We start from the raw sequence: 13370 nt of genomic DNA on the forward strand, positions 1-13370 counted from the left end.
AACTGGTAAACATAATTATTTCCCTGAGTTCCGTGAGCCATTCTAGCAAATTATCAAACTCAAGGAAGATGTCTGGGAACTCTAATTTATAAGGGGTTCAGTCAGAAGTTCTGTCAGTCAGAAGTACATGTAACAACCTGGGATTTGTGATTGGCATCTCGAGTGAGGGCACTCTTGGGGGAGTAAGCCCTTAACTTTGTGGTATATCTGATTCTATCTCCAGGTAATGTCAGAATTGAAGAGAATAATGGGAAATCCTGCTGGTGCTGCAGGAAATTGCTTGATGTGTGGAAAATCCACACATCTGGTGACAGAAGAATTGTGTGCGGGTAAAGGAAAAACACAGGACTGTGTTTTTTCCCCTTAAAGGTATCACTGGCAATCTTGATAAGAGCAGTTTCAGTAGTGGTGGGAGCGAAGCCTCACCAGAGTAGGTTTAAAAGAGCTGGGAAGAGAGAAACTGAAGAAAGGAAATAGAAACAACATTTTGAAATGCTGTTTCTGCTACAAAGAACACTGACTTGGGGCAACAAGTGGCAGAAATGGGTTGAGAAAAAGGTTTTGTTTTTTCAAAGATGGGAGAAATAATGGTACGTTTTAATGCTGATAGGAATAATCCAGGAGAACCAGCCAGATATCCCACAAACTCAGTTTTTTTGTTTTGTTTTGTTTTTAAAATAGGGAACTGAGAATTCAAAGAAACCCAATGAATCCAAATTCAAAGCGAAAAGACCGTCCCCAGAAGAGAAGCAACCCATCACTGGTTTTATCTTTGGCACAGCAGCAGGAGTAGGAAGCCATCACAGACATAGATAAGAAAGAAAACAAACTTTTAATCAATTTTAAAGGCCGACTACAGACTGGCATGACAATTCAGAGTTCCCGGGCACCCAAGGGTATAGAGACTGTACCCGCCCACCAACTCTATCCCACAGACGTTTGCCAAGTGCTCACAAGAAAGAACAGAGAGAGGGCGGGAGAGCCAAGAGTCACCTCCTGAGGCTCTGGCACAAGTGGCCCACTGAAGTTAGAGAGCAGTCCTGGAGAGCTGAGAGAAACCCTCCAAGGAATACAGACTTCACGCTAAATACCAGGCAACAGTCATCCATAACTAAAAGAGAGACAGGAAAACTGGAAGAGACTGAGAGACACCATTCTTCACATGCAGGGGGTCTGCTGAAGTCTACAGACAGGACAGGAAAGCGAGACAAATCCTGACGGGACTCAAGCTCTGCTAAAGGGATGGTGCTGATCCTGCTCAAATCATCTGAAGCCTGTGGTGAAATGAATCACTAAAGCAACGACAACCAGAACAATCTCAGCTCAATTACAGGCTAGACTGACTTAACTTGTGCACCACACAAGCTGCCTTACAGAAGGGGCATGCCCATGCCTAGGAGTACAGATAGTATTTACTTCTATGTCTACTTTTCATTTACAAACAATTTTTGTCATTCAATAAAAAATGGTAAGACAATGCAAAGAACCAAGAAAATGTGGTCCACCATCAAGAAAGGATATAGACCATCTCTGGGTTAGATGTTAGACTTATCAGACAAGGACTTTAAAATAACTACAGTTAAAAAAAAATAATAAAATAAATAAAATAACTACAGTTAAGTATATTAGATGAGCTGGTGGAAGTGGTACATAATATGTGTGAAAAGATGGAAGACATAGGAAAACCATACAAAAAAAGGAGACAGGAGAAATGCCAGATATGAAAATTAGATAACAGAGATTAAGAATTTGTTTAATGAGTTTATCAGCAGATGGACACAGTAGAGACAGTGAAATGAAGACAGGTTCAGTGAAATTATGCAAACTGAATTACAAACAGAAAAAAAGACTAGGGGAAAAAAGAATAGCGCATCAATAACTGTGGTACAATCTAATATGTAATTAGAATCCCAAAAGGAAAAGAGAGGAAGAATGGAGCAGGAAAAAAAATGTGAAGACATAATGGCTGAAAATATTCCAAAAGCAGCAAAAGAAAGGCATCAACCGCAAATCCAAGAAACTCAGTTAAGCCTAGGAAAGATAAACACAAAAAATCCCCACATTTTAGGCACATAACAGAGAAACCACTAAAACCAAAAGATAAAGAGAAAATCTTGAACGTAACCAGAGATAAAAAGATACATTAAAAAGAAGGGAACGAGGATATGAATTAATAGCTGAATTCTCATCAGAAACAATCTAAAACAAGCTTTTAAAAGGAAAAAAAAAAACAAAAAAAACTCTTGTCAATCTACAGTTCTCCAGCCAGTGGAAATAAAAAATCTTTCCAAAATGAAGGCAAAAAATTCCATAGATGGAAAAAAGGTAATACCACATAGAAACATCATAAAAAAAATATGATACATAATACATACCAATAAATCTCTTTAAAAGAATACTGAGTAGAAATATTTAAAATAGCATTATACTCCAGAGTTTACAGCATATCTTATCCTTGAAAGTAAAAACAAAGGGGAAGGAGGATAGTAAATGAAGTGTGCTGTTGTAATGTTCTTACACTGTGGAGTAATGACATTTTTTTGAAGGTAAACTTTTACAATTTATTACATTTAATCCCTAGAAAAATCACTAAAAAACACACAGAGAAGCATATTTGAAAATTCAACAAAGGAAATAAATAACACAGAATAATAAAGCATACTTGATTTACCCAAAAGATGGTAAGAAAGGCAAAACAGAGGAACAAAAGCAGACAGGACAAATCCAAAGGGGTAAAAAAGAAGATTACAGATTTGAACCCAAACACTGTCAATAATTACATCCATAAGTGTCTATTACACTTACAGAAGGGGCATGCCCTTCATTGTTTGTGCATAACACCCAGTGCTCCATGCAGAACGTGCCCTCTTTAATACCCATCACCAGGCTAACCCATCCCCCCAACTCCCTCCCCTCTGGAACTTCACTATATGACTTCACTTATATGCAGAATCTAGAAACAAATGAACAAACAGAAACTGCCAAGTTGGTTAAGCACCTGACTTGATTTTTTGGATCAGTCATGATCTCACGATCGTGGGATCAAGCCCCACAAGAGGACAGGCTCCATGCTCAGCAGGGAGTCTGCTTAAGATTCTCTCTCTCCTCTCTGTTCCTCCCCGGTATTGTAAAATACCATTTACAATAGAACCAAAAACACCAAAAACTAGAAATAAATACGAAGTGTAGTACTATACTGGAAGTTCTAAAATATTTCTGAGAGAAATTAAAGATAATTTATGTAATGCAGAGACATAATATATTCATGGATTAGAAGACACAACATTGTTAAATGTCCATTCCGACAAATGGATATATATTCAATACAGTCACAAGTAAAATTCAAGCAGGATTTCTTTAAATGGAAACTTAGAAGCTGATTCTAAATTTCTATGGAAATGCAAGCAAACTAAAATAACCAAAATAAACTTGAAAAGAAGGATAAAATTAAAGAATTTAACTTCACATGACTTTGAAACAGACTATAAAACTATAGTAATCAAGACAGAGGTATTAGTAAAAGGACAGACAAATATACCAAACAAAATAGAATCTAGAAATAAACCCTCACTGCCAAGACACTGACAATATAATGGGCAGAGGAGAAAATCTCTGCAGTAAGTCAACAGTTGGATATCCATACTGAGGGAAAAAAAAACATGACCTCCCCCCTCACACCATACACAAAAGAGTCAGAGGTCTAAAGGTAAAAGCAAACTATAAGCTTATAGAAAAAAAACAGTATTTTCATGACCTTCTTAAAGACACAGAAAGCAGTAATCAAAAAACAAATGTGATAAATTGTATTTCATCAAAACAAAAATCTTCTGCTTATCAAAAAACACCTAGGAGAAAATATACACAATGTATACACAAGATCAAGAATGTACTTAATTTTTTTAAAAAGACACTTCAGAAAAGATAATTATACAAATGACTAATAATAACATTTAAAAGTGCTTAAAATCATTAATCAGAGAAATACAAAATAAAACCACTTGAGAGATCACTATAAATACAGAATTGTGCAGTGGTTCTCAATGGGATGGGGAGGTTTACAATTTTGACCACCAGGAGACATTTTTAGTTGTTACGGGCATCTAGAATGTTGCTAAACATCCTACAAGGCACAGGACAGCCCCACATAACAAAGAATTATCCTGTCCAAAATGTCAATGGTGGCAAAACTGAGAAACTCCCAATTGATGAAAGAGACAAATAGCATCAAATGTTGGTGAAGATTTAGAGCAAATGGAACTCTCTGATATGTTACAGAAGGGTATGCAAAATGACTGATTCACTTTGGTGTTTGACAGATGCTACCATATTAAATGTAAATGGCTTCTCCTTGCAAATTAAAGGTCAACGTGGCCTACAAGGCCTGCATGATCTAGACCCAGTCTACTTCTCCAGCCTCATCTCTCAGTTTAAACGAGGCACAAGGATGATTCAGTAGTAGGAAAAAATTTTCAATCAAGTCTACTTGACTTTACTGAAAGAAATCCTAAAAATTCTGAGATAAAAGAAATCTTAACATCATTTAGTCAGCTTATTACCTAAAGAAGGGATATTAATACATTCCTGATGGTAAAACATCCACATCTCTCACAATAAACACTAACAGTTTTGGCAAAATCTCAGATCTATTTGACAAAAACTACAGAAACAACTAATGCTGTATAAGTAATGGTCCTCTACCCCTTTTGTAAACTGGGTTAACGGGAAACCATTATAGAGTTACTGATATTGACTTAAGACACATCACAATATAGGTTGAAAAAAATTAAACAGTTCAGAAAGATACTATATAAATACCACAACTCATTTCACCAAAGAATGGAGTCACATGAAAAACAGTGTATAAATGGCTTAAATTGGCACCATTCAATAAAAACATAACACAAACTATAAATGTAAGCCACATATGCTTTGTTAAAAAAGTAAAAAGCAGATTAAATCCATTTTGATAATATAATTATACTATATGCAAATATATGTGCATATATTATGAACAAAATATGCAAAATAACAATAAACCCAAAATATTACCTCAAGATGTAATCAATATAAAGTTTACATTATTTTATATTCTCTTTTTATACTAAGTCTTCAAATGCATTTTACATTTATAATAAATTTCATTTTGGACTAGCCACATTTCAAGTGCTCAATAGACACATGTAGCTAGTGGCTACAGGATACTAACACTGCTTATTACATGACATACTTCTAAGCATTTTACTTGGACTATTTCATTTAATTCTCTCTGAGGCACATACAGGGGAAAGTAATTTGTCCCAAGTTCCCACAGTTAGTGGTAGAATCAGGATTCTAAATCAACCAGCACGACTTAGATCTGCTCCAAACCACCATGTTTTCCCACCTCAAATTAAAAAAAAATTTTTTTTTACAATTATTACTGAAACTTTCAATTAATCACATTAATATCCTAATTCCTGCTTTGATATTCCCATTCATTTTATAGAAACCTAAATCTCAGGTCACATAAAAAAACCTGTTTACCCCCCCAAGATTTAAATCTTTAAGAAATGACTTACCATTAATATGAGTTTTTGATACTTTTGTTTTAGGTCTGACACACTTGCAGATGGGTCTGCCCCCAGAATGCTGTACCAATCCTTTTTTGGTATCTGCTCAAATGCCATCATCCATTGAACAAGAAGTGGGCCTTCTCAGATCAGCTGAATAAAAATATTGATGACAATTCATTACAGTTTGCAGGATCGAAGAAATAAGCAAGCAGTTTCCTAAGTTCTTTAATAGTTGAGTAAATCAGGATTATAACGCAAACCTGATGAAGCATATATTTTCACTGAAAACGCCCCAACAATTTCATGTGTAAGTATACAGACAAGTATGGGAAATCTGTTTCACGTTTCATGATACACGCTTGTACCTTAAATTAATGAATTACAATAGCATTAAGAAAACAGAATTCGAAAATGAACGCGAGCGGTGGATGCCCTCTAAGAAGGTATTTCTGCTTGTCTCGTGGTAAAAGCCGCACATAGTAAATACTCACTAAACACAATAGAGGAATTTAATAAATGTTTACAGAATTTAAAAAATGTTGAAAGCAAAACAAAACAGCAAAGAATTAAAATGAATTTGGGAGCATTCCCTCTTAGTGTTTCCAGTTCACATTTCTTCCAGATTACCTTAAAAGAATAATACGGGAAACAGCTCGGGCAGGTAGACAACATGAGTCCCTCGGTTACTGGCGTTTACAAAGAAAGAGCTCCTGAAACTGCTCAGAGGAGGATACTCCAGCCCTCTAGACTACCGAAGAGACCTCGCCAGGAGCCCCAGAAATCAAGCAACCTCTTCCCACAGCTGTGAACTTCAAGGCGCGACGGGGGGCGGGGCGATTCCTAATCGAGACTTAGGAATCCACTGTATTCATTTCGGCTGTACCGCCCAGCCACAAGCGGCTACCCTCTCCTGGCCTTACTCGATATCGAACTTACCAAACTCCTAGAGTCCTCATCACCCACTCCTCGCCTGAAGTCGGCCAAAACCCGGAACCGGCTTCTCCTTCCGCCGGAAGTCATTGCCCTGACGTGACCACGTTTCTAGTCGAGCCCTTGTGGCCGAGGCACCGAACGCAAGGGGCGCTCCGCCTTCCTGGACGCGGTCGCTATAGTAACCAGTCTTCGCTTCCAAGGAGTTACAAGCAGTAAGTGCCTGAGCTTTGGAAAAAGGTGTCCTTCGCCTCATTCTAACTCCCTCTAGTCCCAAGTCCGAGACTTTGGCGTCTCTCCTCTCCCTCAGCGAGCACCACGCCCTCTTCGCCCTGGGCTTCCTCCGCTTACCCTACCCTGCTCCCAATCCTTTGGTGGTTGGTGACAGTTCTCGGGCTGGGGAGGAGGGTAGGGGAGTGGTGGGGTAGGAGCCTGTGAAGGATGAGGACATCTAATTCCTCCCTCGTCTTTACACTTCCCTTAGAATGTTCTCATTCGAAAATTAAGAGAAAACCTATACCGATTGGAGGTGGGTTGTTGTTGTTTTTTTTTTTTTTCAGTTTTAATAGTTTTTTCTAGAAAAGATGTTCAACTTAATTATTTCTTGTAGATGATCTTAGCAACCGATAACTTTTCAAAGTCCTTTCATACTTACCAACTTGCTTCACTTTCACTTCAATCCAGTGAAACCAGTAAGGCAGGTGTTAATATTCCCATTTGGTAGATGAGGAAGCAAACCAAGGATCAAGGCCAAATAGCTAATTGTATAGCAGCAGAACAGGACTCTTAGTAAGTGTGCATATTACCAGGGAAGCCAGGCAATCTTTCCAAGCTTACGGAAAAAGAATAAACGGCTCTGCTTTGAGGCAGTTGCTGGGCCCTACAAATGGGCACTGTTAGGTTTTTTGGTAGTTTTTTCCTTCTTGCCTCTCCCTTTCCTTCTGTTGTTCCCTTTTACTGTCTCTTCTCTCTACTACTTGGCTCACGTTGATCTCTCTTCCTTGCATTGTTCCCAGAGGTGAAACTGCATCTTGTGTTTTGGCAGAATGATTTAAATTTCACTTGGAGATGTTAAGATAGCTATGTTGTTATTACTGCTTAAATTTGCTTTCCTTCTTTTTTACCTTTCTTCTACCAAATCTCAGTTTGAGAAGCAGTCAAGATAAACCTAAGTACATTAAATAAAATATTTTAATATGGTCAATTATTTAATGATGGTATAAAGAATAACTGAATGACATAAGAAAGAAAATCTAAAGCAAAAAGTATAAATTGGGCTCTCCATAGAATTTTGTCATGTTTAAAATTAGGCACAAAAGAGCATTATGCCAAGTCAGAGGATCTGATTTTAGTCCTGGTTCCAACATACCTTCATACCTTCTGTGTGGTCCTAAGGAAATGTGTGATAGAATTAAGTGTTGTTCTGAATACCTCCTATACAGAATGACACCCCCTTGAACTTTTTAGCCCTCAAATACCCCCCTTTCCACTGCTTAGTCCTTCCTCATAGATAGTTAAGCTCAGATCATCCAGTTTTTACAGCCAGAGCACATTACTTTGATTGTGTTTTCTCTTTTATTCCCGTTTTTTAAGTCAGATTCTGAAAAGTCTGATCACAGTACCTCAATTTTCTCAATTCATACTTTCATATTTGTGTGTGTGTGTGTGTGTGTGTGTGTGTGTGTGTGCTGTGTGTATGTATGTATTTATTTAGGTTTAGATAGTAAGAGGTACACCCTTTTTCCCCCAGCAGTTCCCAAGTGTTCAGTCATTTCATCTCGACATACTTTAGCTCACATCAGTAAAGCATACTTTAGTTTGCAACTTTTTCTTTCATCTCCATAATGTCATTCTGCTGAAATGATCAATAATTCATCGACAGTATCTAGTCTCTATTTCCTTAGTTGTCTCAGAAATGTCTTTTTATGGTTCGTTTGCTTGAATCATGATCCAAACAAAGGCTACACGTTGCATTTGATTGTTCTGTCTCTTTAGTATTTTTTAAGCTGTAGCAATCCCACTTCACTACTATCTTGGTTTTGTTTTTTCTTTTCCTGCCATTGACTTATTGAAAAACCAAATCAGTTGTCTTACAATCTGAATTTATTTATACCAGAATAAACTTCTTAAAACACTTTTTACATGAATCCCTGCTCATTTGTCTTCATTTTTCATTTTCTAGAGCATTATTGCCCAATAGAAATATGTAAGCCACAAATACAAACCACATATATGATTTTAAATTTCCCAGTAGCCACATTAGGAAAGTAAAAAGACACAGGTGAAATGAATTTTAATAATACATTTTATTTAACCCAATATATTCAGAGTATGATCATTTCAAAATATAATCAATGTAGAACTTATTAATGAGGCATTTTACATTCTTTTTTCATACTAAAGATTTAGTGTATTTTACCTGTGTATTTTACCTGTATAGCTCATCTCAGTTTGGACTTGCCACATCTTAAGTGTTCCATAGCCACATCTAACTAGTGACTGCTGTATTGAACAGGCCAGGTCTAAAGGATAATATCTTGGGGTGCCCAGCTGGCTCAGTCAGTAAAGCACATGACTCTTGATCTCAGGGTCGTGAGTTCAAGCCCCACATTGGGTGTAAAGCTTACTTCAAAAAATAAGTAAATAAATAAAATAGAGGATAAAATCCTAATTCCTTAACCTGGCATTCACTTACCTCCCAAATATTATCCTTAGTTTTCAAGCCTCATCGCTTATTACCTCCACACATGAAACATTTAAACAATGGGACCTTTTCTTGGTACTTCATCCATAATTTTGCTCAGGTAGTTCTCCTTGCTTATACCACTTTTGCTCTTTGCTTCCACCTACCAATTTTATTCCTCTTTTCAGACCCATCTCTTCCATCAAGCCTTTTATGCTGACTCAATCCTTAGAAATTAGTTCCTCCTCTCAACTTTTGTAGCCAGTCCTGTATGTCCTCCTCATTTGTACCCATCCTATCCCAAGGGTACTATCATACATTTTGGATGTATGTTCTGATTCCCTAATTCCATAAGCTCTGTGAGGGCAGGGACACCTCTCAGAGAAACTAAGCACCAGCTATTGTGCCACATCTCTGAAGTTCTAATGATGTGTATCTATAATAGGCTTGTTTCTCACTTTCTTATTTTAAGAAGGTAAGTTACCCATTTTATGTAAAACTAACATAGCAGAAATAGAAATTGTGTTAGCATAATGGTTAAGAGCATGAAGTCTAGGGGTGCCTGGGTGGCTCAGTCAGTTAAGCATCTGACTCTTGATCTCAGCTCAGGTTTTGATCTCAGGGTTGTGAGTTTGGGCCCTGTGTTGGGCTCCACACTGGTCATGGAGCCTACTTTAAAAAAAAAAAAAAAAAAAAAGAGCATGAAGTCTAGAGTCAGACTGCATAGTTTTGAATCCAGACTCTGTCTCTTACTGGTTATATGAACATTTTAAGTTAACTAATCTCTGTGCCTTGGTTTCTTTCTCTGTAAAAAAGGAATAATAATAGTATCTCCCTCTAGGTTTGTTGTGAGGATTCAATGAGATAATAATGCCTGAAAGTAGTAAATACTCAGGAAAGGTTAGCTTTTGTTGTTATTATTATTAATAGTGAAATATTTGTTCCTGAGTTTTGACTATTAGAACATTAAGAATTCATAGCTATATTTTAGGAATTTCCAAACAGAGCAAATGAAAGCTACAAACTATTGAGTTGGAAAAATGACCCCCAAACCCAAATGTTTGTTGAACTATATAGTTTGTGGATAAATTAAAAGCATGGGCAAAAACCTCTTAATTCTCGTGTCATCAACATTTAACATAAACAGGATAGACATACATTAAATATTTAATTTCAAGATGATTGGCCAAAAAATAATCAAGATGATTGATCAAGTAGAGTTAAATGTAGGTATAGATGTAGATGTAAGTATGGCTTATAGTATAGATATAGCAGGGGTTTAAGACGCTTGGTTGTAGTGATGACAAAAATCAATTTTTACTCAATTTATTACTTTAATATTTGTCTGCCCATTAACTAATGTCTACCACACATTAATAAATTCTTAATTTGAGATCATATTAGTAAATTGTGCTTCTTATTGCTGGTTAATATTTGCAATATATACAGTGTAGTTCTGCTATTTTTATCCTAGGATTATATTTATATTTACTTGGCTCTTTCTACTGGTTTCATTACCAACTCTTCTTTAATTTCCTTGATCTTATTTATCTCTGAGTTTTTAGGATTTTCATATCAGTGAACTAAGCTGTATTTATTTTTAAGTACCACAAAACTTTATGGTTATGTTCTGAAATTAGATGGTTGCCCCTACAGCAACTTAAAATCTACTGGGAAGATAGGAAAACCATCAAGAATTAGCTACTGATGAGGGGCATCTGGGTGGCTCAGTCATTAAGCATCTGCCTTTGGCTCAGGTCATGATCCCAGGGTCTTGGGATCGAGCCCCACATCGGGCTCCCTGCTCGGCGGGAAGCCTGTTTCTCCCTCTCCCACTCCCCCTGCTTGTGTTCCCTCTCTCGCTGTTTCTCTCTGTCAAATAAATAAAATCTTTAAAAAAAAAAAAGAATAAGCTACTGATGAGATAAACACACGCATATACACACAGAGTACAGACAGAGCCTTCACTCACTTACTCATTCAATCTACAAACCCCTTACTGAGTGTCTACTATGTGTCCCACACTTTGTTACAAGAGACACAAGACAGTTGGCTGTAGCCCTTGTAAAAGCTTAGAGTTTATCTGGGTAAATAGACAATTAAAGAAGCAACTAAAGTAACTGTAGGAAGTGCTACGCCAGAGGAAATGCAGGTGCTGTGACAGTTACTAATTTAGGTGATAGAAGAAGGTAGATTTCCTGAACGACTGAAATCTTTCCTCAAAATGAGGCTAATACAGAGAGATGTATGGAAGTATTAAGTTTTAAATATTGAAGTATTAAGTTTTAATGGAAGGGAGAGATGAATAGTTAGAATTAGAGAAACTTTTTTTCTTTATTTGGCATACTGTCATAAAGCTTTAGATGGTATTGAGAATCAGCCCTATTGAACAATACCACCTTTTTAATTTTTTTTAAAGATTTTATTTATTTATCTGACAGAGAGAGACACAGTGAGAGGGAACACAAGCAGAGGGAGTGGGAGAGGGAGAAGCAGGCCTCCCGCCGAGCAGGGAGCCCGATGCCAGGTTCCACCCCAGGACCTCAGGATCGTGACATGAGCCGAAGGCAGACGCTTAATGACTGAGGCACCCAGATGCCCTAATCCCACCTCTTTTAGAAATGATTTTTCAGGGACGCCTGGGTGGCTCAGTCGGTTAAGCATCTGTCTGCCCCTGGCTCAGGTCATGATCCCGGAGTCCTGGGAAGGAGCCCTGTGTCCGGTGGGATGTCTCCCTCTGCCCCCCCCCCACTGCTCCTGCTCTCTCTCTCAAATAAATAAATAAAATCTTCAAAAAAAATAGAAATGGTTTTTTATTTTTGTGTTTTCCCGCTTACTCGTTGTCTTCACTTGATTTCTTCTCTCTCTTGTCTTTCCAGTGGTAACCATCAGTGAAAATTCATGAATTTGAGCAAGGCAGTGTACTGAGCAGGAGAGACAAAGAGGTAAATACTTTTGCTGACACCACACCTGTTGCTGTGTTTTTCTTGTTTTTTAACTTTAGTTATGTCAGTGTTCTTTCAACCTTGTTTCAGACCTTTTAGAGGTCTTTATCTTACCCGGAATTTTTGTTCCTGTCTTACTACCTTCTTCTCATCTGATGTTTTCATCTTTCCATGATCCTATTAAAGATTCTGTCAATAATACATTTTCTGTTTCTCTTTAGTAATCGTAATAAATACCAAACATATTTCCCCTATTCTTTTTTTTAAAGCTTTTTAAATTTTATTTTATTTACTTATTTGACAGAGAGAGAGAGTGCGAGCATGAAGGGGGGAGGGGCAGAGGGAGAAGCAGACTCCTCACTGAGCAGGGAGCCCATCCTGGGGCTCCATCCCAGGACCCCAGTATCATGACCTGAGCCTCCCAGGACCCTGGGATCGTGACCTGAGCTGAAGGCAAACACTTAACGACTGAGCCACCCAGGCGCCCCTATATCCTTTTTTTAAAGCATTCTTCCTTCTCCATTTTAATTTTTTTAAACCGAATTTTTTTAAGTTTATTTTAGTCATGTAATTGACTCACAGAAGAAAGGTTAATCTGAATGATCAAGGGGTGTTAATTTGTAGGTTAAAATGTGTTAAACAGTTGATATGAAGTCTGTTTAAGTCAATTAGAGAGTATAATGAAGATGTTTCCAGAGTGTTATGGAACCTTTTGAAGTTAGCTTGGAATTAACTCCTATATTCAACCATGGCACCCATCTGAACATGCCATTGCATTTAGGTTTTTAAATTTGGGTATATTCCAATAGATATGAATAGATCTACATAGTTTTTAAAAGTTTGACTTTATTACTAAGATTCTTATGTTTTGTTGTAGGAAATAAATTCATGATTCAGTTCATCAATAGCATAATGAAAAACATGATCACTCTCATATTTTTTCAAAAATAAAATGCAACTGGACTGTATACCCAACAAAACATTACTAGGTTTTTTGTTTATGTACCTCTTTGTTTTTAAAACTAGATTAGTGTCATTATTGTAGATTTTTTAATTTACTTATTTTTATTTTTTTAAAGATTTTATTTATTTATTTGTCAGAAAGAGAGAGAGAGCACAAGCAGGGGAAGCAGTAGGCAGAGGGAGAAGCAGGCTCCCTGCTGATCAGGGAGCCCGATGCGGGGCTCGATCCTAGGACCCTGGGAACATGACCTGAGCTGAAGGCAGACATTTAACTGACTGAGCAACCCAGGTGGCCCT

At 37.3% G+C, this 13370-nt stretch overlaps 2 protein-coding genes across 10 annotated transcripts in view; one reads left to right on the top strand and one right to left on the bottom strand.

The window, feature by feature from the left end:
• The window catches only part of DNAJC24 (DnaJ heat shock protein family (Hsp40) member C24), a 79905-nt gene extending 73322 nt beyond the window's left edge, over window positions 1-6583 (bottom strand). For all 9 annotated transcript variants that reach the window (XM_036105473.2, XM_078058268.1, XM_078058267.1 and 6 more), the window contains exons 1-2: window positions 6489-6583; window positions 5559-5702 (exon numbers count right to left, since the gene is read on the bottom strand). In XM_036105473.2, the coding sequence (XP_035961366.1) occupies window positions 5559-5669 (111 nt within the window). In that variant the 5' untranslated portion in view covers window positions 5670-5702; window positions 6489-6583. The remainder of the gene's footprint in view (window positions 1-5558; window positions 5703-6488) is intronic.
• A 19-nt stretch (window positions 6584-6602) lies between these two features.
• The window catches only part of DCDC1 (doublecortin domain containing 1), a 97336-nt gene continuing 90568 nt past the window's right edge, over window positions 6603-13370 (top strand). The window contains exons 1-2 of the mRNA XM_036105443.2: window positions 6603-6697; window positions 12045-12110. The gene's annotated coding sequence lies outside the window, so the exon portion shown is untranslated. The remainder of the gene's footprint in view (window positions 6698-12044; window positions 12111-13370) is intronic.

Source organism: Halichoerus grypus, chromosome 11 (genome assembly GCF_964656455.1).
Source record: "Halichoerus grypus chromosome 11, mHalGry1.hap1.1, whole genome shotgun sequence".
NCBI lineage: Eukaryota > Metazoa > Chordata > Mammalia > Carnivora > Phocidae > Halichoerus > Halichoerus grypus.